This window comes from Opisthocomus hoazin, chromosome 7 (genome assembly GCF_030867145.1).
Source record: "Opisthocomus hoazin isolate bOpiHoa1 chromosome 7, bOpiHoa1.hap1, whole genome shotgun sequence".
Classification (NCBI taxonomy): domain Eukaryota; kingdom Metazoa; phylum Chordata; class Aves; order Opisthocomiformes; family Opisthocomidae; genus Opisthocomus; species Opisthocomus hoazin.
In genome coordinates this window covers 69,654,641-69,682,319 of record NC_134420.1, presented here as the reverse complement: position 1 = coordinate 69,682,319, position 27,679 = coordinate 69,654,641, and the positions used below count along the sequence as shown (strand labels likewise).

The following is a 27,679-nucleotide window of genomic DNA, read 5'->3' as shown; positions in this document are numbered from 1 at the left end:
CCATTGTTTGGTGGTGAATCAAGAATTTAAATAAAATTACAGTTTTATTAAAAAAATGCAGAGGATAATCAGACGCAGCTCTGAATAGGCAAGCATCGTTTTAGCATTCTCTTTGGCTGCTGACAGAAAATAGTATTTTTATGGTACTAACAATGACTGACATCTCCTATTAAAAGGTAAATTACAGTTTATTTGCAAGTTGTAATGGCTTAAAAAGAATATATTAAGTAACATCCACTTGCAGATTTTCCTGCTCAGCAAAACTACCGTGCAATTAGTCTTCTTCAGCTAACAGTTAAAATAATCATACAATGACACAAGACTAAAGCACTTTTATCCATGCTTTCTATTTTCCAATTACCAAATAACTATGTAACTGCTGTTACTATGCATGACATGACCATTTTAGTGTTTGACTTGGATTTTACAGTCCCAGGTTCAAATATTAGGGAAAGGCATAGAAATACACACTTGTTGCAAGTCCTACCTTGGGTTTAAAGACCTGTGCAGGTTTTAGCCTCATTAAATGTACAGTGGGGAGTTTTTGTAAGTGCTTAACAGGTAGGCTTCATCCCATGTAATGCAGTTAGCAAATAATTGCTATTCAGCTATTCAGATTAAACATGTTGCCTAGGGCCCCTTTACATTTAATGATAATGGAAAGGCATGGTGAGAAGGTAGCTGATTTCATCCTCATACATATCTAAGCCTGCTGGAGGTGCTTATCTCTCCTAAGACTGGATATTTACATTTAATGTAAGTGAAATTGAGATGGATCCCCGGCCAAAGAGGCACAGTAGCTTAACAGTTGCTTTCAAAATCCATGGGACGTGCACACCCAAATCCCGGGCAAAGAATCAAAACGACAAGATAAGAAATATCTTTAAAAATAATTATGGGGTTTGAACTCAAAGACACATGGTGAGCAGGCACACAATTCATACTAAGTAGGTTTAAGGATTTCCAAGTCTTGAAGCTGGGGCTGGATTGAGCTAGAAGGTAGCACTCGTGTTCAGATACCGAATGATACACTAATGAGGAGAAAACAAATTGATCAGCCAAAGTGGTTGGTAGATAGCATTTTACAACTAGCAAGGTGGTAGAAATCCTTGGTGTCTGTTTTTAGTTAGGTCGGAAATAAACCAACAGACTTACTCTGTCAAGTGCTCAGAAACAATCTGAGAACTCAACAAGGATGAAACGACAGGGAAAGGATGCAGATGACACTGCAGGTGACACAAGGAGATGACACTGGTCAATGGCAAACTGTGTTGAAAGGAAGCTAGCAGAAACACCCCTGCACGGTCCTTTTGTCTGTATTATAATTCTTGCTTGTGACGTCTCTGTGACAAGATGGAAACAGAAAAGCCTTCTTCTTTCATTTTTCAGAAGAATAAGATAAGGAAAACCAAAACCTACAGCTTTTCTTCTGAACTCTTTTGACTATCTGGCAACTACATCCTAGAAAATAATACTCTTTATATTTGTTTACTTACCTGTCAGGTCAGTCCTACTTAGACCTCACTGATAAGGAAGGGAAGATCAGGATAAAAAGGGGAATTAATAAATGCAAAACAGGTGTTTAGAAGAGTATGATGTCAAGGAACTACTCTCTTCTCAAGTGGCCTAAAGTCCTTTCTCAGAGAAGATGGATTCTGATTTTGGAGGTACCCTAGTGCAGGCATGTACAGAGTTATTTCAGCCCGTTATCTGCAAAAATGAGAATAGATTGGTTTTCTGTTATCTTAGATATGTTCTTTACTGCAAGATGCTTTATCATCCACTCCTTGCACCTCCAATACTTTTCTGAGGGTTTCCATCAAGAGGCTACTCCTGGAGTACAAGATCCTTCCATTTTCCAACACAAGAAGAAAACGTCTGACTCTTGCTGTCATCAGTGGTGAGGTGACAAGAGGAAGGTTCATCTCTTACAGTTCCAGTGTGCAAGGGAGATACAATCTGTTCTTCCTCGTGTTTTTGCTCACAGTATATACACAAAGCGTCTTCCAAAGAGCTTGGGACAGTTAAATTGTTTCAGTCATTTAACATCTCTCTCCTCCTCAACAGCACAATTCAGCAGACTCAACGGCCTGCGGTTGCATATTGTAATTGCTCCCATCCCATCCCTGTTGGTGATGGATGGACATCATGGTGAACAAGTCTGTGTTCACCACACCCACAGGCTCATTTAAGCTAAAATGCTGCAGTAAAATGGGTGACACATTCCTGACGGAAGCCCTGCTGTGCAGCTGATCGATGATCTGAACTGTGATGGTCTTCCCTAGATATCCTTCCACCTGTTTCTCCTTCTCTTCCTCTTCATCAGATCATCCATGGTATGAGCTGAGATTGTCATTGTCTTTGAGCAGGGAGATGACTGGCTCTTAAGCGTCCTGGTCTCTGGCCAGGCTGAAGCTGAGGAAACATAACCACTTTGTAAAAACTAACTCGTGTGCTAATGTTAGTGATCCTTTCAAGGTCTTCTGTGCATATTGACCTTATGATTTCTAGAGAAGAGAAGGAGACTCCACAACCTCTCAGATATCTAATACATTACAATGTTCCTACTGAGGCCCAGGCCTTTTCCTCCCATCCTTGCTTCCTTCCCACATAACCCTAGTTTGCACACAGGTACAGGAAGGACTTTCATGTGGCTTTGCTGTGTGCAGCACCGTAAACCAACGTCAACGTGCTCGGACTCTGCACCATCTTTCAAAAGACAGGCGAAAGCGGCCTTTTGCAGGCATGCTGTGACGCCGGGAATGCGGCCGTTATGCCTACCTGATCTGCTCTGCCTCTCGACTCTGCTGTGCCGACAGATTCCCGAGGGACTTCGATTCTGCAGCTCGAGAATGGGAGCAGCAGAATCTTCAGCAACAGATAGAGGGGAGAGCTGCCTAGTCATGCCTCTGTGTCTGCTGGGGCAGTTGCCTCCTGGCTTGCATTGGATGACAGATGATCGTGAGGCACCTGAGAAGAAAGAGTTTGCATCAGTTTGGCTGTAAACTCCCTGGAGGAAAGCGGGGCTTTCAAACACTCTGTCAGTGAAATGCATACAAACGATTCAGCGGGAGAAAGGAAGCACACTGCAAAAATCAAGGTTTCAGCTCTGGTCAGAATAAAGTAAATAAGTAAGTAAATAAACACTTAACTCTCTCCCCCCTTACAGAAAAAATGGTGCTGTATGAAAACCAGTCTTTCCCCTGATGAAATCCGAGCCCTGTGCTGCAGTAGGCTCTTAGCCCCACGGCTCCATCCATAAGGTCTGAACAGGCAAAGGCATTTGTACTCACGTGGGCCCCTTCCTGAGCACCAACACTGAATCGGGCAAAAGGAGAGGTCACCATTCTCCCTTGGGGTGGAAAGGAGGGCTGAGGAACCAATGCCTCCCAGGCTCAACGGTGACAGTCTCTCCAGAGGAGAGCATCCTCTTTCCATCCTCCACAATGATCCTTGAGACTCTTGTATGGAATGAAGCCACAGTCCTTGATAGGTCTTTTGGATGAAGACTTCTGCTAAATCGTTGAAGAAGCGAGTTTTAAGCCTTTATATGCCCAAATCAGAATCTCCACATCTTCAGAGAAGTTGCTTTTTCTTCTTCTGTTAGGCACAGACAACACCAAGATGCTGCATTTCATATAGAGGCTGTATAGAAGCAGAAGGCAGCAGACAAGGCCCAGGTCCCAGAAATCCCAGTGGTACCAGATGAAAAGGTTGCCAGTGAGAAGGACACCACATTTTATGAGTAAGACCTTGAAGGACTGGATTAAGAACCAGCAAACAACAGAAAAGAGCGCAGTGCTGGAACCTGGCAAAGTGAACCTGGTTAACTTGCACGTACTTCAATTTATTGAAGGGTCTGCTTAAGAGGTCAACACATGAGCAGCACAACAGAGTCCTCTTCTCATCCAGAAAGTCAGGGTGAGAGGCCATTTTGGCAAGTATAAATGTGTGTTGATGGTCAGCTGAGATCACCCACTGCTTGTTTTGCCAGCTGCTACTTCAACCAGTGACCATCTTACCTAAACTTAGGGAAGACGCATATACCCAGAGCAGCCACCGACCTTGCCATGACTCGGAGGGATTTAATTTGACAACCATTCATATCTATTTCACATTGTAAAGAATACAAAAATAGACACAAAACCCATGTGTAAGGTGCCAAATGTGCAACAAATACAGCAAGACATTTCAGAGGGCAACATTCTTTGTTGCAACACGAGCCATTCAAGTACATTTCGTCCAAATAATTTAATGCCAAACAACAACATAAAAGTATACTCTAACACAAGGATTGTATTCAAGATTAAAGAGACTGCATGAATGAAGTCAACACTCTTTTGCCAGAGGAAGTTCAGAGGGTTCATATGACCTGCAATGAACCTAAAGCTTTATGTTTGATTCAACAGATCTAACTACAAAGATCGCAAAGGAAGACTTCTATAGAATACGGTATTATACAGAAAAATCCTCTCTCAGCCTATTTAGAGCCTCCAAGGTCAGTTTTTACTCACCAAGCAACTGAACCAGCAGCCAACCCCCTACAGACAGTCTGTCTCAAAGATGCTCTTCCCTTTCTCCTCTGTCCAGTGTGAAGGAACTCTGACACAAGGAGGATGCCCAAATCTGGGTCCCACCTTGCCACATAGTTCTACAAATTCAATCAATGCAATATAGAAGACACAGCCTATAATGGCAGATCCACAAAAGTCAACTTTGAAGGATTAAGATCTATATGATGTCTAAGCACTGTATCATCTCTCTTCATTTTTTCATGAGCATTACTCTCTACAGAGCTTTTTAGACCCTACTGGATATTTTCAGACCTTTAAAAAGCCATTCATCTTCATGGATATTCTTTTCATGGAGAAAATCATGATCCACCAGCCACACAACTCTCGCCAGGACTTCGGTCTGCTCATTTTGTAACTCCGAACCTTACTCCTCCCACTCGACACAAACAAGGATAACATTACCTATGTTGTAAACATCTTGCAAGTGACTCTGAGGTTGAAAGTACATTAGAAATGAGAGCCCTGGGCCATTCGCCCCACCAGAAGCAGCATAACGCCTTTATTTGACAGCTGAAAGTCAGTTCCAGCCCCTACAAGATTCAGACAATCAGTACTTTTTGGCCTAAATATTCAAAAAGGCTCTTACGAATTTTCAGGTTCCCAATGTAAGGAAATTTTATTTTCAGAAATCACTTGCTGACTGCCTGTCCTTGGAGAACCAGCCACAAGGTGCCTTGACCTAAATCACTACTCACTGTGATATGCATAATTTAAAGAGATTTCATGAAGTTGAAAGACAAATGCTACATTTCAATTCAGATATAATTTAGAACAAGATCAAGATTCACATTACACTCAGCAGAAGTCTAGCAGATGATCCGCAACCAAAATTTCAAGGAAACCTATTTTTCCTCACATGCAAAAAGAGCTCCAAGTTATTTATATCTGGTTCAACAAAGCAGCATCAATCTTTTCCTGTACATTGAGAAACTCAGCAGTTGAGACAAAAACTGCAATTCAAGAGACTGCATTTAATCGAAAGTCACTGATTGATTTACTGAAATCTTCTTCCCTTATGCTTGAAAGCAATCAGCTAGCACAGCAATTTATCAATAATTCATTGTTACAGCTAGAAAGCCTGGGCCACCTAATGCTACTGAATCTGAACATATTTTAAGGATATACTTTGACAGGGAAGGTGAAGAGATATATGTTGGCCTGACTTCTCCAAACCTGGTATCAGCAGCAAGGACAACAAATCACCATTTACACAGCACAGCAGTGAAACCTCGCACACGTGCAATGTTACCCCAAATGAGAGGAAGGAAAGGCAGAACTCATGTAATTGGTTATTTGACTCACACAGCAATTACCAGCTATCTAGCAGGGATCCACTAAGACTCTACAAACTGAGAGGGATCAAGAGCAGCATTTTCCATTGAACTTCCATATACCTTCATAAATCCCACACTCTTCTGGAGACCTTATGGTCTTAGGCAATGAGATCATGTCCTCTCCAGAGAGGACAAGAGCAGGGTGCTGCCACAACTTGCCACGTGCAAATGGAGAAGCAGCTATGCACTAAAAAGGTACCACCTCCTCCACAGCAAAGCCTGGGTCAGATTAATTTGACTTCTTTCAGATGTTAACCTTAGGATGAGAAAAATAGTGCCCTAGGACCATCTGCAGCTCCCTGTGACCATACAGGAAATAACAGAATCATAGAATCATGGAATGGTTTGGGTTGGAAGGTACCTTTAAAGGTCATCCAGTCCAACCATCCCGGCAATGAGCAGGGACATCTTCAACTCAATCAGGTTGCTCAGAGCCCCATCCAACCTGACCTTGGACAACCATCCTGAGCAGAGATGTTTACACTGGGTGAGACTTTTTACCTGATTACTTTCCTTGACCTTCTTCAAACCCGACTCCTCAAGGCTGCACAGGTACCTGTAACTCACTGTCTACAGAAGCCTCATCCAGTTTCTGCAGGCTGACACAGTCATGCTGAGCATGAACACAGTTCACAGCTTTAGCAGAGATGAATCACAGGCTGAGAATGAATCTACATTTTGGGCATCATCTGATATTTTAAGGGAATGCTACTGGAAGAGATTGGGAAAAAACTAAAAAACAGGAAAAACCTTGCCAGACTGCCAGACCTTACTGCTGAAAGTGTTCCTCCATTAGCTGGAGGTTATAATCGAGTATCAAAGCAACGCTCAGCCTATGGGATTGACAAAGGAGGGAAGGGCAAACTGGAAAGGACCACACATGATTGTATCAAGCATATCTTCATGAGTCAAATCCATCTGGATGACTTTTCGTTATTGGATAGAAACAAACCCCTGCTCCTTCCCATTTTTTAAGATTATTTTTAGTTCATTATTCTGTTTCAACAAATCTTCTTTTTCTTCGTCCTGAAAATGCTGATGCTTTATAGCATAAGAAGTAAAGGCATTTCTCTGCACATGCAGACCAAAGGGAAGCCAACAAGGGGAACCTGTGGCTTTCCACATGCTTCTAACAAAGTCTGTCCTTGTCTTGCATTAATGATTATATACTTATTCCAGCGTACTTCAATTTAGCAAGGTAATTATGCTTGTACCTAACCTAAACCACATGATGAATATCACTGAAGTCCATGCCTTTTCATGTTCTTGAATATCCTCCTGGATCGTGGCTGCAGGAGGAGGTGACCACCAAGCACTACTGCTGCTGTGTCCATTCACACCAGGAGCCCACAGCGCATGCTTTGCCCTGACAACTATTTTCACCATCCATCTGTAAACTCCTGTAAGCTCCTTTGCCCCCTGACCCTCCGAAAGATGCAATACGTGACTTGTGGGTTTTCGTTCATACACAGATTCCCATATGCAGCTCACACTGTGAGAAAATATGTCCTCACCCTAGCTAGAAAAATCACTCTGTTATTCTGCAGCGGGCTTGGAGAGAAGGGATTATGCTTTGAGTTTCAAAACCAATTGTTTTCAGATTATTTTCAGGCATGTGACATATTCAGCATGTGACAGCAGTGCCTGGAATACAACAAAAACCCCATTCCATTTCATTTGGGACAACTTCTCTGGTCTCAAAATTATTACTAAAAAAGGATTGAATGGACCGCCAGTAAAATAATCAATGCAGCATAAAAATGGAGCTCTGGAAGTAATTTTTATGGCCAGGTCATCACAGAACTGATTTTTTCATTTTCTTCTCTTCTTTAACCAACCACCCTGATGGAAATTTAGAACCTCTCAAAGAGGTAATTGAATTCCCTTCTGAAAGCCATCCATGCATTCATGGCACTGGATTGCCAGCCTAAAGTGTGTGCCTATTTGGAGACAGCAACATCTGGCTTGCTGGTATGTGCCAAAGTGCATACTCTTTTTTTGATTACACAACTAAATCGATGGTTAAATATGTGATGCTAATGACATTAACTGCACAGTTTCTTTGTACTATGCTCCCTGCAGAGAAGTGGTCACCTGTAGTCGGGAGAGAGACCAGCTTTTCCACAAAGTCAGTCAAGGCATCTACAATCTGCCTTTTACCCATTCAGTATTAAAACATGCTTATTTTACCATGTCCTCAAAATCTCAGCTCCTAATATGCCATTGTTTTTGCATTGACAAAATGACGTCTTCACGTCACTGCCGCAGAAACAATTGCTGGGTTTTGACAGATGGATGGAGGTAGAAGCCAGTCTGGTGTGATGTGGAAAATACGTCAACTGAATGTTCCTGCTAAATCAGGCACTGGTGGAAGAATTGACAACTTTTCCTTTACACTGCAAGGTTACCTGTTAGGAGTGAACATCCAGGGCGATGACGGACTCGCTCACACATCACGAGCCCATTGTTTCCAGCAGCCTGTACACACATTCCTGTTGGTAACAGTCAGTTCACGAGTGTGGGCGCTGGAGACTTATGCAATAAAATTCTGGTCTTAACACTGCACAGTAGAGAAGATGATGGGAATTTCGTGGCCAGGGAAATATCAGATGCACACGGACCTACAGGAAAGGGGACTGAGTTGCACTGCTATTGTCAGAGGTGAGGAGAGCTTATTCTGTCCATTTCACAACAATAAAACCTCATTAGGTTGGACTAGCCATGGCCTTAATTGGATTGTTTGCCACTGGTAGCACACAACTGGGGGCAGGGCTATCCAACACCATCAATCCAACAGCAAGTTAGGTCCACAGCTAATTTTATTTCTGCCAAAGGGACGCTCTGTAAAATCAAATCCTGCCCTTCCTGTGTAAACCCACAGCAACTCAGTACAATCAGCAAAGCTGTTCTGGGCATACACTAAAGGGCCTGAAGATGACAGGTGACCTGGGAAGTTAAAATTCAAGGGAGAACTCTCCCCAACTTTTAATTAGTTCCGAACCAGTAGTTTGACTCAGGACATCAAGCCGTAATTACATTTACTAAAACCAAGCAAAGAAACAATAGGGAGAGCATCTTTGCAGACAGTTTGCTCCAAAGGTTTGAGGAACAAGCATGTCTTGGTTGGAGAAGAAAAATCATTTCACCATGTCTCAGACGTTTGGAGACGATGTTCTCCATTTAAACACTTTCTTCTGAGACACTGCAATGGTCTCTGTGTATTAGAGCTATGCACATATGTCTGTTCAGTGTAATGCCCTGCTCATTTACTATCTGCTTGTTTTTGGAAGTTTTTATATTTGAAGGGGATGAGAAGGTTACAAGAATTTTTTTTGTCCTAGGGGAAAACAAGATTTTCAGATTTTAATGAAAAACAAATGACTCAGTGATGGTGTACAGCATTTCTCTGGTACTATGATTAACTATTGTCAGAAGCAGAAAGCAAAAGCAGATATTTTTGTTGTAGTTTAGCAGTGACATCCATCAGCAATTTCTGCCAATTATCCCCTCAGTGTCTGTACACAGTCGCTCACTCCACACCAGCAGACAGCCGCTTCACTTACAATTAGAAATCTCAACAACTTCCACGTGCCTTCCTATCATTGCTACAAAGTGAAAAAAGTGGCAGCAGAGGAAGCAAGTAACTCATATTTCACATCCTGTAACTAATTTGGTGCAAGTGATGGGTCACTCTGCACCCTTGCACCTAATTACCCTTCCAGATGAGCAGCTCCAGCCTAATTGTCAGGGGAGGAAATCCGAATTAGACAGTCAAAAATCCACCTCTCACACACCCCCAGTACCCCCCTTGTGCTCAGGTACCACATCTCACTGGTGCGGCTTCCCACCTCCCATTCCTCTGACCACCACCAACGCACTGCGTTCCGGATCAGCACAGACACTGTGATGGCAGTGCCATGGCCTCTCCCTCTCACACCATCCAACGCCTGGGGAAAGACCACCCTCACGTCCCACGTGGGGAGCAGGAAAGCTCTGACCACAGTGACCATTAAGCACCTGAAAAATGGTCTCACAGCAGAGACAGATGACAGAGATACCTGTCAGGAATGGTCAAGGTGTATCTTGAGTCTAAGGACTCCGCCTTAGCTGAGGGATGACACAGGTAACTTCCTGAAGTCACCTTCCAGCCCTGCATCTCCTTGGCTGTGCAATGGTAACAGAGTTGGGACCTAGTCCCAAAGCACTACCTTCTCCTGATTTAAGATCCAGACAGTTGAACAATAAGGCCATGGACCTTGATTCCACTTGTAACTAAGATCCGGAAACAAAGAACAACAACCTAAACCAGTATATAAACAGCAAGAAAACCTGGCAGTAACTGGACAGACCAAGGATGCACCATTATATCAAAGAGAAAAGATGCACCTCTGCCAACTGCAATACCGTAAGTCAGTTTTGAGCAAAAGAAACAAAGAGACCTAATGAGAAGGAGTTGGGTGCATCTGCATCGAACACTATGAGATCTGGCAACTTCAGGCATTCAGAATTAAATTAGAACAACCAGAATCGGACAGGACCATCTGCGCATGGCCCACATCAGTTGTGAAAACAACCTGGGATTCCACTTGGTGCTGGCCCCCGCAAGCATGTATTTGCTCCCAGCTTCTTTGGTTGCCACACAGAAGATGGTTTTGGACTGCACTGCCAATCTGGAAGCTACATCAGTGTCCAGTGCCTGGCATGATCTGTTAGATGAAATCTGCAGTCAAAGCATCAGTGACATCTGTTCATATAAACTTCAAGGTCTGTGAAAGGCCCCAGCAACACAAGGTGTAGCATTTGTACACACCAGCTGTGCTTGGAATGGAAAGATGGTGAGATCTGTATGCAAAGTACATGCAAATGCACCATGTTATTGTTAGAAGTAGTAGTAGTAATAATACTGAGATTTAACACACATGTATTGAAGAGTCCAGGAGCTTCCACTTATGCTCAATACAGCCAGGTCATATGGGTAGATATATATATGATTATTCACATTTTGCAGGTAAGAAAAGTGGGAAATAGTTCCTAAATAAGTTGTACAAAGGCATGTGCTCATGCAACGGTTGATTCTCATCTCCCCAGATCCCCAGCTGGCTGCTGATCACTTAGACTGGGTTTACCATATTAATTGCTGTATGCTTGATGCCTTGGCTTCTGCATGCAAACCTGATAAATACACTTGCAAGTCTCTACATCCACCTTTCCACACATCAGCTACACCTTTTTCTTACGAAGAACCTGCTCCGAGATGGATGCTTTCTGGGCAAACCAGGGAATATGATGTGCATGGTCTGCATCCAATGTTGCGTCCTAAAACCTCCGACTGGGGACTGCAGCAGAAAACGAATCCAGGCTGCAATACCCATTATGTTCAACCAGTGCAATCATTTAAAAAAAAAAAAAAAGGCCTTTGCAGGAAGCATATAAAGGCTTTGCTGGCCGTAAGCAACCTGCAGATTGCCTTTTTGGGAGCCCCGATGCACGAGCGCAGTGGCCAGCTATCTCTGGAGGACTTCTCAACTTGTTTCTTACTCAGGTAAATGGTTCCTCTCTGTATTGCTCCGGATCGAGACCCTTCCTCAAAACACAGAAAGACAACTATTAAAAAAAACAAATCACTGTTCAAATCTTTATTCCACTTGTTCATCCATCTACATTTTACTGCAATTATAGTTAAAAGCATGGAAATATTTTTTCCCTGTTTTTCTTTCCTCCTTACTCACTTTAAACCAAGAAGACTTTTTTCCGCATCCTCATTTCAGCGTAACTCAAAGAATCACTGCCTGTGTTAAAGCACTGACAAGGAATTCCATTGATTTGACACCAAAATTAATACGCCAGCACCAGTGCGGGGGTGTAAGAACAAATCTTGGGAAACAAGTTTATTTGAGAACATCTTTAGTGGAACTGGCAGCTGGAGAGAGCAATATATTTTGAAACATGTATTTTGGAACATACTGGCAACATATATTTTAAAGGTACTGGGTGGGACATAATGAATTTAGAGTCTGAAGAAATGTAGAAGAAAGTGCTGCAACGGAAGAATGATTTTTATATGTTGAAATCAAAACTTCTACAACTTCTACACAAAACAATCTGCACTGATCTACAAAAAAAGTTTTAAAGATCCACTTGGAGTAGAATATTTTGGACTGAATTCCGCTGTCGGAAAATGTTGCTGGCAACCTCATTCACCTTAAAAAACAAATGCTGTGTCAAAATCTCACGCTTATCTGTGACAACTCTGGAGTTCGAAAACACTGACCTTCAGTAAGGGTATGAACACCTCCTCCTTCAGCACAGAACACTTCCCATACAAAGAGCGTGCTTTTTGCTCCTTCCTTTTACCCATATGGACACTGTATGCAGAGCGAAGCCAGTGAAGGGCAGGACCAGGCACACAAACACCTTCCTTCCAACCTACCCAACTCGCAAAGAAGCCAGGTAAAAGACTGTCAGACCCCTCCACACTGTGAAGGTCTCAGAAGGCAACTTTCCGGCTAAGTACCACAAGGAAAAGGCAAGCCCAGCCATCCCAGGTTGCAGAGGAAGAAGAGGGCAGCGTGGAGACACCCAGGAGTACGTCTGCACCCCGGTGTCCAGCCAAGCTCAGCCCATGCCAACAAATGGCTCCAGATCATGGGGACCCATCCAATCCCCGCTGCAGTTCCTGGGACGACCAACTGATTTTAGTGAGCTTTGGCTCAGCCTCCAAGGAGGACAACGGGGGTTCTTCCACACCAGGCTACCAGGCAAGGAGGATGGAGCTGGGCCATCAGATGTTTTTATTCAGGTGAAGCCACCACATACCTGTCTGAGGGAACAACCCCCTGGGGCTTACAAGCCTTTGACCCTCTACTGCAGTTTTGGAGCAAGGACTTTATTTTAAGCTTTTGCTTGCATGAAGTGTCCCTACGAGACCACCTCAATACCAGCTTCTGAACAAGTCCCTCGAACACACATTCAAAGGGGTATCCTTCACTGCAACAGACCTACGTGACTTTCTTCTCCGCAGATACGCCTGACCTGATACCAGCTCAAGCCAATCTCGGGATTCATCAGCCCAGGGTCAGACCAGATTTTCACCACTTCAGCACTGACTGAGCAGCAGATAAACACAAATCATTTGATTCAAAGCTGCACACCATCCCATTAAAGAAAAACTCTTGTTACCAACTTTGTAATAAATTATACCAGATGTGCCTCCAATAGTTTCACAATTTACACACTTTGCTCCAAAATAAAAGGTTACGAATCTCTATAAAAATTCCTTTGAAAATTAATCTTGTCATTGCTAAAATTTAGCGACATTTCCAAAAAGAAAAAGACATTCCGAGTTAAACTCCCATTTTATTTTCATTGCAGTAAATCAAGACTAGCCTCAATGAAAGCCATTGAGGCTGCTTTGACATAAAGTTGTTGTGAAAGGAGTTTAGACCCAGGACACTCCAGAAATCACTTATATGTATCTCATTATTAAACAATTATGACATAGCTTCTACTTTCAAGAAACAACGCAGTAAATCCTGGCTGGTTCATGGGTCTCCTAAGATCCAAGCGTAAAAGCAGTCAACACATTGACACACAACTTAATATCAAATTGCTTTTATTTATCTCCTACACCAACTATTGCCTCTCCTGTTTGATGGGTGCCTCCAGAGAGTGATTCATTCCAGCTCCCTGAGAGACAGATCTTAGGAGATGAATCACCTCTCGGAGGCGTCCAGCTCTCCTGCTGACTCCAGGAAGCTCAGACAACTTTCTTAGAACTTACCGAGGCTTATATTTAGATGCACCTGGATGAGTCCAGCTCTGACTGTCTTGGGCTCAGTGCACGGCAGCACTGCGGTACATGCACTAAGCACAAGCTTTAACGTCCTAGCCTGACTTCGAGCTTAATTAAGCACATTTGAGGAAGGGTCGGGTGAAAGCACATTTTCCAGGTAAGCAGCTGGGTCAAAAATGAGCATGTCTTGTTGCATTTTGTAACCCCTGGAGATACATAAGGCACCCCCTGACTGTTTTCTCCACTGCCCTTGGTGTCACAGCTCCGTCAGATCTCACCGCTGCCTTTCCGTGATGGCACATTTGGGATAAGTCTCCTCCACGCAGTGTCCACACAACTGACCTGGCCCAGGCACTCGCGCACATACAGTCCTCTCGCTGTCGCCGATGCCGTGCTGGTGAGTGAGGGCTGGCCAGACCGAGATGAAGACATGCTCTCAGATGTATTTGCTGGCTGCAGGTCTCAGCTTGATACACACCTCACATCCTCCAGAACCACTCAGCCCACGCACCAACCCTTCTCGGCAGCTGTCTCTGCTCCATTTCTTTCCACGTGAGCTGCGTTTTCTAACCAGCGATCTGCAAGCATCTGAGTACTGAAGGAGCCTCTTGCCTGGATTTCACTCCACTATCCAGGAGTCAGCAGTTTCTGTGGTTCTACCAGAAGATATCTAGGAAGCCACAAACTTCAACAGCTTGAAAACTGCCAACATAGGGTGCACTGCTCCGCGCACACAGGCCCAGAGCCCAAGTCGCTGCAGCATCTCTTCCACATCTCCTCACCATACCTGGGAAGCAAAGGGAGGACAGGCTCAGTGTTCTTGGGAAGCCGGCTCCCCTATGCCATTAGGGTTCTTCGGGAAGCCGTGCTAAGACCTTTGCCAATCTGTAAAGCCGGATGCACACACTCACATTTAATGTATGGGTCCAGTGTTAGTTCAGCTCGGCCAGCTTCACCCCTAGCAAGAACCTTTCCGTTTTCAGCCTGTCGGATATGACAAGTGCTGTCATGCAGTCACTTCCAGTCTATTGCCCTTTCTTCTGACGACGCCTGGATTTTCTCTCCCCGAGCAAACAGGCAGTGCAGCACTTGACGCTGCTGCTCCAGGCCGGCGTGGGCAGAGGGTTAAGGCTGGACTGAGCAGAGGCACCTGACAGCCGCTGCACTGGTTAAGCTGGAGGCAACCACGGCTTGTGAGCTGTCTTAGACCCTACGGCGCAGGGACGGTCTTTAATCCTCTGTCTTCACCGCCCGGCATGACACGAGCCTGGTCCGTGCAGGGAGCTCTCAGGGAACACAGAGCAGCAAATCAACCCATTAAGCAGCACAGCAAGCCAGCTCACTCAGCCGTCACACTGCTCCTTTAAAAGCAGGTGAGTGGATGAAGTACTATTTCATATATCCTAAAATCAGGTGCTGTGTAACAGCAATGGACCAACATAAGGAGCCAGGTCTATCAGCTCCTTCAACCTTCTTTAAGGCATTTTTCCCTCATGAAAGAAACATCAGGTAACTACCAAGCCTGCAGAATACTCGATATGACACATACACTCCCAAGAAAAATGACACAAGCTATTCCCTGCTCTATCAAAACCCAGCCCCATCTGTAATTCAAGGCAGTCCGATCCAGCCAGACTGAAGAACTGGAAGTCACGCTCTGCTAACAAGCACTGGACCGTGTCTCTTGCTTTGTTTTTATCCTGGATGTAGCGCTGAATTTAACTGACCAAAAGAAAACACGTTTTTGTGGCTGGTCGGCATAACAAAGCTCAAACCAGAGACAGCACACACCTTGCAAATTTATGACTCGAGTGTTCTTAATAACGTGCCACACCTGGTGGGAAAAGAGTTCATTTCTGGCAGAACAAGCAACTTCGGAAAGTACCACTTGGCTCTTTAAAACATCTGACACTGAATATAACACACCTGCAACAGTGCACTTAAAGCCTGAGATTTCTACAGTCATTTAAAACAAAAACTTGAACCCGGATATTAGGAATATTTTTAGAAAGCTTTCTTTTCAACTTTTGATCTATACCACACCCATACCTGCTGTCTATTTTCAGCATGCCGAGCTTTATATCTGCATCACAGCTATCAGCGCAGTCCTGTCCCATGCTGGACAACCTCACCACATTTCCCGTTGACACTGGAGTGTGATGTGAAGTTGGTATGCACTCTGCAAGGAATGAGGCTGTCATGTCCGATCGAGAGCACACAACAGATTTCACAATTTCTATCTTGGGGTTTTTGTATTAAGGAATCGCTTTAGAGCTGACACTTCTGAAAATAATGGGAGGAAAAGCAGTTTAAGGGAACAACTGCGTATCTCCAGCTGAGGGAACCAGCAAGCACAAAAAAGTTGATGCCTCTGTCTTCAAAGCAAAAAAGATAAATCTAGAGCACAATACTAAAATACTACTGAAAATTTGATAAAGTTATATGGACCTCTTTCATGTAATTTTAAAAGCCAGAACTGAGGTACAACTTTATCAGCTGTTCACATTTCAATGTTTGTTTCTTCATCAGAAATCATACACACAGCAGTTGAACACAAGCAATAGAAATTTAACTGCACCTGTCCTAGAGGATATTAAAGTGCTAACGATGCTATCCAAGCAGTAGTTACTTTAAAAATACACACACACACACACACACACACACAAACATTCATGTTACTTTGCACGGAACAGAGCAGGAGGAGCATGCAAAGTAAATTCCTGCCTAAGGTTAGATATACAGGGAAAAAAAAAAACGCATTTACCGTCTGGAACAGGCGAATTTATTTCAGAAACATTGTAAGACGGTAATGGTGCCACTCTTGCCGAATGTTTCTTCATCCTTTGAAATTGCTCTCCTAGTCACACGCTCACTTCGCCTTCAGTCTGCATCGCTTTTGGTCCCGAGTACTATAGTAAACACTCAGCTATGGCTGGTGGCTAGATGTTGTTCTGGAGATGCTGCAGTAGGCTACGAGTACTGATTTGCTGTTTCCCTGGGAAACCATTTGCAACACATTCAAACAATGCTTGACCTCTGCTAACACTTTTCTTTCATTCAATTGTTAAGCACAGCAGATAAAATATAAATATATTAGCTATCACGCTTCGTAAACTTGAAAGTGCGGCAGCTCCTTTGCATCAAAGCAAGGTTTTCACATCAAATATCTGCACTGTGCTAGCAAAGCAGACGGGAGATTTCTCAGACGACTGCAAGGGAATTATGCAATGCAATTTTCTGGTTCCTTACACTGTGACAATGTATGGCTGATTACAGTAATTATTTTAAATAAACTTTAAATAATGTAACTCCTATAGAGCCACTAAATCAGGAATGCCTTGGGCAAAAGAACCAGCAACACGCAGCTCTGTATCTGATAACGAAGCAATGGTATTGCAGGAGTCTCTTCTCTTTTAATGCCCTAGAAAAATTGGCACAACCAGGAGATATATATAGGCCACTGTTGGTCTACATTTCTTCCTCACTTTCGTTGAGGCAGCTAGGACACTTCTTTCCCTCCTTCCCCAACATCTCTCTCTTCTACTCCCTTTTTATTATTATTGTTTATATTATTGGAACTTGTTTACTTGAAGCAATGAGAAAGTTTCATTGAACAAACCAGTGACAGCCTGCACGACTTTTGTAACTCTTAGAAACCCTCGCCCACTTGTGTAACCCAGCACTGTGCTGGGAGCCCTCCTTGCCAGGAGGTGGTTACCAACATCTGTTAAGGGCTCTGGCTTCAGAGCTCTTCACCAAGAGAACTACTACTAAGTCTTACCCAAGAATTTGTAGATAGAAAGCATTACCATTGATATTCAAGGTATTTGCTATAGGAACTATGGGAAATACAAATGGAAAGGACAGACAGGCAGCTTAGCTCTACCAGAATCTGCTAGCAAAGCTGTCGAATTTTTAAGAGCCGCAAGTATATACCTTTTACCTATAGTCTCTGTGCCTTTGATAGCAACTGAGAGCAGAGATTCCTGTCCTGGGGCTTGGTCCTCCATCCACTACTATATTGCCAAACAGGGAGAAGGTCCCAGCTGTAAGAAAGGCCATGAAGTGATTTGAAAAGGAGCAAGAATCGCTGGTCCTGAATGTCACGTGCCAGGCTTCCTACAGCAGCCTGGAGGAATCTCACGTGTCCTACACAGTAAGAAGCACCGTGATGGGGTATGTGTGCAAGGACTCACCCATAAAGAGCCTGGGCTTATGGAGAGGCAGAGGGGAGGAAGCCGAGTCCCAGACGGATCATCCTTTGGATGCACCCACAGAAGAGCCTGGCACATGCAGAGAACCAAGCTCTGGCATCCTCACGCATGAGGCAGCTCATGACTCCGCCATACCCAGAAGGGGTAGGAAATGACCCTCGGATCTTTGGGGCAACCAACCCAGCAGCACAGGACACGACCTTAAATGCACAACCTTGCCCTGTGCATCCCTTTGATGCTGCTCTCTTACTCCGCTTTGGGTGACAGAGTGGCCTGCACTCTGCATTATTAGGGTGCGGTGACCAGTAGGGAAGACACAGTGGTTAACCCTGTGGAAGGGCAGGAGAAAGGAGAGACTACCTCACCACGCCTCTGCCCAGTGTGGAGTACCTGGGACACACTACAGCAGATGTCCAGGGACAAAAAAAAGGTTTCAGCTGCCTGGTTTTCCACCCAGCATGTCCTCTCCTGGAAGGCCTGGAGCTCTCCTTTAAGATCTTCATTATATTCCCTGCGACTGATAAGGCTCTCCACCATGACAATCTTTTCCACAGCATCACACTGCATCGCGTAAAGCTAGCCGGCTTTTACTGCTTATCTGCATGCAGAGGATTTCCAGCACTGTGTAACAACCGCTATTCCAAAGAAAATTATCTTCCCAATTTGCAGAAGGAATTTTATTCTCCCCTCCAAAGTGCTGAGAGTCAGCAGACTTTGTGATAATCACCAGTCAAGTAATTGCTGGCTCCCCAATCACAAGGCTCTCTATTAATATATGTCTAGTCCTTGAACATTTATATAATATAAACAACATAATAATATAACAAAGAGATTGTTTTTAGAAAACCATTTCTGCAAATAGGAGCTTATAATGGAATCATTAACGAACCTTAACAATGGCAATGGGATGAAACGCATGAGACAATGTCAAGCAATTCAAGACGATTCTTTCAGGCAATTTCAACATTAACAGCAGAACGTGATCGCATCTAAAAGTTGCTGCAATTTTTTCCGAAGGAAAATCCGCCATCATTCTAACACTGTAACTCAGGAGCCATATGCAAACCCACAAAACACTCTTTCAAGTACCTACCCCAGCAACCTCTGCTTTGTACAACAGTTAGAAGGGAAAAGAAGCAGTTACAAAAGAGTTTTAAAAATATGTGTGATTGGTACCTGTAACTCCCATCAAATATCGCAGCTTGAAAAGCCTCAGCTTCTCTGGCTACACAAGCAAGAGCTTTGGCCATCTGTTTCTGCTCCTACTATGAATAGCTAATTGCATTTCTGTACGAGATGCTATTCATATAGGTCCTGTGATCCCTCCTATGTACTCTCTACCTCCACTCAAGGGGTGCTGAAGGAAAAAATGAAATAATATGGAGCAGAAGTGAGAGAAGCAAGCTCTGTCCTTCTCTCCTGAGGTACATCAGACACAAATCCATCCACAAGTGGAATGTGATGTCCAAATTTACCAGGATGGCATGGTAGTTACTCCTCAGATTGCAACTCAACATGAAAACTGTGGTCCTCTGCCATCTTACTCACCTCATCTTTATGCAAGGCACCGCAGTGGGAAAATACAGGGGGGTTTCCCTCCAAAATTCAAGAGTAAACTAGTTTCCAGGTACTTTGAAAGACATGTTAATGCATTTTTGCTTGCCTCAAGTTCTACGCTTTCAGTCTGTAATATGTTGTAAGTTCTGTTATCTGCAGGGAGTGGAAGCTGTGAGATACCTGGAAACCGGGCTCATGACTTCTCTGACCGGGAGCACCAGGTCACCATCAGCCACTGCTGGCTCAGCAGTCTAGAATCAGCAAAACCCAACACAATCCAATGCTCCACGTAATCAATCTACATATCCAAATATTTTCAGTCAGGGAGTCCCCGAAACGTGCAGTATGAATTACAGCAGTGTAAATTACACAGAGTGTAACTATACAGGCTGCAAGCTCGCAACCTCCCCATCTGTTCCTAGTTAAGGCAAACACTGCTAAGACACTAACCAAAGCTCTCAAGCCAGACCAAGTATCCATGGCACTGGTTTTATTGTGCAAGATAACCATTGAATGAGGTGTGTCTCAGGAGAGGTTCCTCATGGCGAAGAGTCCCAGCAGTTGAAGGCCTCCGAACCGCATCCAGATTGCTTCCTACCCCCCTCCCCATGCAGGCATGGTGCACGCTGCTTGCAGCAGCCTCTGTCCCCGGCTCAGTAAATATTAATCCGGACGGGAGCACGGGGAAGCTGCGAGTTTGCTGGCTCACTAACTAGACAGCAAACCAGCGCTGGGAGCGGAGTCAGAATCAGAGAGTGCTGAATCACATCCACTAACAAGTACTCCGTGTTCACAGCAGAAAGGGACTGATGCCATTAAAACATACACTGTCCTCTTGGCTTACAACGTCTCTGTTTGCAGGACTAAGTCATACACATTTAAGGGACCTACTGCAAAAGTAAAGGCTATTGACGCTTCTTCACTGAAGTTGCAATCTACATCAAAAGCTGTAGTTGAACTCTGGGTAACCACAGGTTTACCTTAAGCGTCAGCCCCAAATGGATGGATGTTTGCTTTGCTCCATCCACGGATATTCTCAGCTTCTGCTGACAAAACTGGCAAGAGAGAGCAAAATCATCTGGAGGTCTAACTTGTGGTAAGATATAAAGGGTAAGGTCCCCGTGAAGATCACCACACCGTCTTATGTCGCCACTTGGTTATGGTATCTGTAGTCCTCATCAATGAACAAACTAAGCAATATCAGGTTTGGTTTGGGGGGCTTTTTTCCCTATGGGACACAATTAATAACCAAAAGGACAATATTAATATAATCCCAACGGGGAGTGACAGAATACCTGATCCAGAGGAGTGTGCCACAGCCCCAGGGAGACAGAATCATCTCAGCTAAAGCAAAGAAGCTGCACAAGTACCTGAAACACTGCATTTCCACATTGATAATGGGATTCATCTCACCTGACTTTGGACACCAAAGTCCAAACCAGCTACACCAAAATCTCTTTAAGGCGAGTGGTAGGAAACCGGTAACTCTAGAATACAACTCACCTGGTCTGTCTTAGATGTCTACTGCAAACTGAGATTAGTAACTCTCTGAAGGCATCTGCTTCTTCAAACTGACTATGACAGTAGGGAGGTGACTTGCTCACATCTGGTCATGTGGCTTTCAGACACCCCAGTTAGGGCAGAAGCTCCCAAAGGGAAACACTTTGTGTGAACACCTGATAAAGACATGAAAGGACTTACTTTGACTCTAATCGATTTTGGAACAGTGTTCAGATCCAGAACTGCAATCTTTGCTTGTTTTGAACACCCCTAGTTACCAGATCCATATGAAATCCACTTTGTATACGTCCCTGCAGCCAATAGGTCAGTCTGTTCCCAATTGCTAGACTCTGAGACTCTCATAAACATGACTTTTATTGGCTTTTCAAGGCTGAGCATCTGCTTCAAGATGACAAGCTAAAAGGCCATTATCAAGTTCATTTTATCCTGTTGGAATATAAATTAGATGCAAGACGCAGAAGAGATAAACAGTCAAACTGAGATCAAACCAGACGTATCCTGCAAAAGGGGTTTTTATGTACAGCAAAGTCAAGGCTTTAGTTTGAACTTTTACCTTGCTTCTAGCCAAACCAGGAGCATACAGCAAATGTCACTCCATTCAAACAGCAAACTCAATTCAAAACAACTTCCAAGGCTCGCAGAAAAAAGAACTGCACACCTCACTGTTGTGCCCAGTCACGCCACATGGGTTTTGAAGAATCAAACCCTGAATTCCTTACTCTGTCTTAACTCTCACAGGCTTAAATACTGTTGGATACCCCTGCTTAGCAACCCAGAATATCAGCTCTGTGTTCTGCTAAGCACCCCATTAACATCTACCAGGCAGGCCACAGTCCTTCAGCCCAACCACCGTGGGCTCACACATCGCGTGGTGTGGACAAGACTGCGCACTTAGAGGCTCCCACCCATTTGTTTAAAGCAATGGTGTTCTCCGTTGCCTTACTGATGGATGACATAAAAATCACCGCATCAGCAATGGCAAGTTCCTGCCTGTCTTCTCCAGATCTTCTGTCCAAAGAGCTGGAGCCAGGCGAGCGATCCTGCAATGGCGTTTCAGCCTGAGAGCCGCTGCTTGAGGTAGAACAACTGCCTTAACCTCGACCTCGCTAATAACCAGGTATGATTTGTTTGAGAATATTCATATTGATGGCACACTAAAGTCTCACCCGTTTTGTTCACTGAGACAGAAACCGAACTTTACCCAGATTTTCCGGTATTCTGAAAATTCCAAGAAGGAGAGTACTCATTGCCTGCTAAAATCTCACCTAATAACTGCAACAAATACTACTAAATCTGAATGGACTTTAATTCCCTTGGGGGCTGAGTGTTTATAAACCGATCTCCAGTTCACGTTAAGATGGGTTGCTATTTTCAGTAAGTCAGCCCAGGAATTCACTCTTTAATACCAACCCAATTTTTCTAACAGAAAAATGCAATGTGATCTATTTTTAGGGAAGCAGGCAATTTCCAGAAATAAGATTAACAGCTCCAGCTAAAGATTCCCTCAGAGACGATGATATGAAGATTTGCAGTGGATCTCAGCTGTCATCCAGGACAGGAAAGCTTTTCCCTGCTGCCAGGAGCAACGGCCTTTTCAGTCGGCTGTGTCCCACCAGACCTCCAGGAGCTGCTGCCAACCAGCTGATGGCTCGACGTGCTGCTGGCTCCCACACCACTGTGAAACCAGTTTAACACCACTCAGACCGCTGACAGCTAGTTGTCTTTTGGCTGCCAGAGGCCAGATCCTGTGTGCACCTGAAAAGCCCCAAACAGTTTTGACGCTACCAAGAGGGTAAGATGCTACACGTCCCTGCAATGATACGTTGCTTACAAACAAACCCAAAATATCTGATGGTTCCCCCAACATCTGCAGTCCTCTCCTCCCCAAGTACTCAAGATGTTCTACTGCAGTGCTTTTGGAAAGCTTATATTCACAAGTGTTTCCAAGCTTTCCCTGGGAAGCACAGGGATTAAAAATTTCTGCTAAAATAAACCTCAGATTTTCCTTAATCATGCGACTTTTGAAACATAAACTGCCCACCTGCAATGATCAGGACATACACGCTAACATCTCCTGAGCTGGTGATGCAGCTTCTTAGGTTTTTTATTTTGTTGTAACATGAAAATATCATATAGTAAGAAATACCAGTCTTCCAAAGCAATTAAAAATATAAGGAAAAAATACAAATTGTGGGCATGGAGCACTGTTCTTCAATTTTAATAAAAGTCATTCAGTGTTTCATGGGAACAGCAAAAATAACCTAGATGCATCTTCAATATTTTGATGGTCTAAGAAACAAGACGTGGATTTCAGGTTGACAAAAATACTAAGTTACCTTGAACATTAGAAATTCATTTGTATTTACGGAAAAAGCAGAAGAGTCAGAAAAAGCTGCTCAGTGGAAAACCAAAAAGGATTCAAGAGGAAGTTCTATTTCAGATGCACAGTGTACATGGTGTTACTGGCCTCAGAGCCTCTGCCAGGTTGAATGGGTCCTGCCAGCCTAATCCTGAATCAACAAGACAAGATATGTTTAGTGCTCCATCTTCAATTTCAGCTTAGGGGCTTTACCAACAGCCAGGCATGGTGAAGAGCAAGAACCTCAAGGGGAACACACAGAAATCTCATCTGTAGCATGCACAGACCTCATTTGAGAAACCAGAACTCACCAGCCTACCGGCGTGAGGTGGAAAGATCTGCTCATGTGAGAAGCAGTGCTGGCAAAATGGCAAGGCTATGAGAGCATGCCATGAGCTTCTGAAAAACTACAAGAGTCTGGGCATCCCCCATCAAAAGTCACCTGAAATTCAAACTCTTTCCAAGTTTAAAAGATTGTGAGAACGGTTCCTATTTCAGCCTGGCCCCTTCGAAACTCACTGGAAGTAAAACACAGCACAAGCAGACAACCGACACACAGTCTATTCCACAACAACAGATAAATCTGGTATCAGTTTCCAATATCCAATACAGACATTCCAGACAGAACAATAAAATCAGATGCCCAACACTTACATTGTTTTTTCCTGAGGAAAACAGCTTAGATGTAATTGCATGTCAGATGATTATTTGCCTTCCCAATGTTTTATTAACAAAGCTGCCGTGAGTGAAATAAGCTGTTTCCATTTTCTGGTTCTGCAGTTATGAAGTGCCTCTTCTTTACCACGAGAGAGCATGTGAGTTGAGAAAACTTCCACTTTGTGTTTGTCATAGTGACTGTAGAGCACGTCAGTGAGACAGTAAATCACTTCTCACATTTGCTATCTTTTGGGTAGCCAGCAGTTAATTAGACAGCTTGGGGCTTTTTTCAATACCGCAATCAGAACAGCAGAGCAGGCTACAAATCCAGGGCTGGCTAGTCCCGAAACGTAGTCACCAGCGTGTTCCTGTCCAGGCAGGTTCTGCGGCAGAGACCGGAGCTTGCACCATCCAACACTGCAACCCCTACCACCCCAGACGGCACTGCAAAGTTCCTCGGATGAAGAAACGTAATCAATTTTTAGGGCAAATTACAGCATGTGATAGTGTTTGTTGTCATGTGAGTGGTGCTGCATTACATTCACAGCCCCTCTAATTTTAAAGGCTGGGTGAAGAATCCATGGAGCTTTTTAAGCAAGGTCTGAAGCTTCAGAAAAGATCTGAAGAAGGACTAGAGCAATCAGAGGTCTAAAGAAAACCCCACAGTCTGTGTGTGCAGATGGAAAGATGTGAGGTGAAACAACTTGAAGAAGACAGAGGGGAGACTGCAAGTCATCTTCATGTGTGTGAAAGGTTCCTGCACAAAGTAAAGGATTATTTATGCCCATCTGGGCTGACAAGGCCAGGAGCAAGAGACTTTAATTGCATTAATGGAAAGTTCAGAGAGACAGCAAGCCAGCTGTTCAACAAGAAGAACAGTGAACCACTAGATGAGATGATGCCAGGTAGAAAATTCCAGTTGCAGGAGGGTTTTCAGATCAGGCTTTCCAGCATGGATGAAGTAGAGTTGACCACCTCAGAGAATGAGGACACAGTAGGTTCACTTTCCATCACTAAATTACTGTGATAAATAATTTTACTTCCCAATGAAAAACAGATCTCCAGAAGGTGCTAAATGTACTCAGAAATACTAGTCCTTTAATGTGACTACACTTGGGTACTTAAATCTTCCTGAAGGTGAAGGCCTTGCATTTCATTTAACTTGTTTCATTCATTCACTCAACCTATATTCATCAAGCAACACCAAGCTAATAATAAAAAGGTGCTAATAATAAAGACTACCTATTATTAGCTGAGCTATTAATACAAATTAGGGTGAAGGAAACCCTAGGAAACTGTGAGCTCAGCCTGGGTGTCAGAAGTAGGATGCTCTGCTGAATTCATAGAATCATCGGTTGGAAAAGTCCTCTAAGATCATCAAGTCCAACCATCCATCCAATACCACCATGTCTACTAAACCATGTCCCGAAGTGCCACATCTATACGTTTTTTAAACACCTCCAGGGATGGTGACTCAACCATCTACCAGGGCAGCCTATTCCAGTGTCCCAAATTAGCATCCCATCACTGCATCCAAATCATGGCAAGTGGTGTTTTCCAACCTGTACACCACAGACAGCGCAGGACCACTGTTGAGGACAGTCATGAAATGTAACAAAGAAAAGCAAGCCTGCTGCCAGCAAGTATCGCTTATTATTCAGGCTTCTCAGTCTTCTTTGGAAAGAATTTAGACCTCTAAAAGTCACAACAGTTTGACACCCACTAGCATCAGACACTGGATTTTAGAAGAGTCCCAAGGCAGATGTGAAGCCTTGTGAAAGACTCCTACAGCAGAGCTTCACATGGAAGGAACACGAATGATCCCCTCTGCATCCCAGCTTGGGGTCGGGAGCTGACACTGAACACACATTGTTGTAGCTTTTGAAAGAGAACAAAGTGCCCAAGTCCTGATTCAATAGGTGACCCTGGTTTAGGCCCTTACAGTGAGATTAATTTCCAGTAGTTCTGATGGTCAATCATAAAATCTACTGCCCCTTTGATTCTGCTATTTTATTTAAAAGCATTTTTATTTTCTATTTTAAGTGCTGACCTGATGCCAGGGTGGCTGTGCCTCTGCAAAATTACAGCTACATTTATTTACTGGTGATGAAATAACAGCCCAAAATCTCAGCCGCAGGACATCAGCCTCACCCCACCGCAGCCAGTCCTTGGAGCCGGCAGATAAGTAACTGTGGCTGTAAAGGCTCAGCACAAAACATCTTCCAGCACCCGCAGAGCTCCTCTGAAATCAGTGATCTCTGCTGAGTGTCAAAGCCTGTCTGTGCTCATCAGCAGGCATACCACGGAGGATGCTCGTGTCTACCTGGTCCAGCAGAAGAGGCATCCCACGTGAGTTTAATTCCCTCTCTTTTTGCTCCCAGAATTTGGGTCCACTTTAAAACAACAAAAAACCAAAACCAACAGATGACAAATTCAGCTAGTCTGAAAAATAACCAGTGCTGAATTTCAAGAGAATTTTTTCGAACAGTATCAAGTTTTTGAATCTTCTAGCAGAAATTCTCTACAAATCTGTTGAAAAAAAAGTAAAATCCTTGTACTACAGAAATTAAAATTTTTGATACTACGAAATCGCTTTTTTTGATACTACTACTCGCTTTTGTGAGTACTTCTTGTCAAATCTTCATATAATCCTTCCTAATACCTTTCAGTGTAAATCTCTGTTACGTGCAACATCTTATTAACAAGACAATGGAGATAACACAAGAAAAGCCTACTGAGAGGCATTAGGGGATTAAGGAAGGATTAAACAGTCGTGACACAACGAAAATGTTGAAGCTGTGTATTCACCATAATTAGTCTGGTTTCTAATACCTTCTGTGGGTCAGTTACTCAAGTCCCTGGACTGCCCCGCGGGACTGCGCTCAGTGTGACGAGTGGTGGCAGGATCCAGCCATCGTCTCGTGACTGGGGACACTTCTCCAACATAATCAGAGGGACACGGACTCCGTTTCGACACATATGAAAAGCTGAGTGCATACGCACTAGAAAACAGTTAGTAAAAGTGAAACAGAGAGCACAGCTTTGCATTTCTTTGGGATGATGACACCCTTTCAGTAATGTGGTTTTATGGCTACCTGAAGGGTCTCTTTCCCAGAGAGGAACTGGCAGCCCCATGCACAACAAACCTCTTTCAGGGATAGTTTGACAGCTCGCCCTCCCCACACACATCCCCATCATGTGCCGGGGAAGCAGATGAACCACCACAGCAACATGTCCAGGGGCCCAGCCCAATGCAAACCCTCTTTACCTGGTGGAAATGGGAGTTATGTTTATGAGCAGTCTCCTCAGGTCCTCAGTCCACCTACAGAACTGACTGGTGATTCAAAATAAGGCGGTTCAGCGTGAAATTTCTCCAGTCAAGGTTACTGCTGTGATCTCTGCTGCCTTCCAGATGCCAGGGTAGAGACATACCCCTGCTTTCAGAGCAGCCCCGAACAAGGCTTTGCAGGAGCTGAGATTTGGACCAGCGGGGGCCAGCAACCATCCACAGACTTGATCTGCTCTTTACTTGACACACCAGTGCACTCCATCCTTTAAAAATCAGCCCTTAATCTGAAATAAATTCTTAGTCAATACTTAAAATCAAACCTATTTACTGCAACAGAGCACGGTATTGATCTGGCACTGGTTTAACTTGTCAGAGGTAAATC

The 27,679-nt window shown here is 43.9% G+C and overlaps 1 protein-coding gene across 2 annotated transcripts in view; it reads right to left on the bottom strand.

The window, feature by feature from the left end:
• SLC35F4 (solute carrier family 35 member F4) overlaps positions 1–27,679 on the bottom strand; it is a 130,787-nt gene that overhangs the window by 21,849 nt on the left and 81,259 nt on the right. Inside the window, exon 2 of one of the 2 annotated variants that reach the window (XM_075426133.1) lies at positions 2,782–2,970. The exons of the other annotated variant lie outside the window; for it this stretch is intronic. Coding sequence (XP_075282248.1) covers positions 2,782–2,970 — 189 coding nt within the window. The remainder of the gene's footprint in view (positions 1–2,781; positions 2,971–27,679) is intronic. 2 annotated transcript variants of the gene reach the window in all.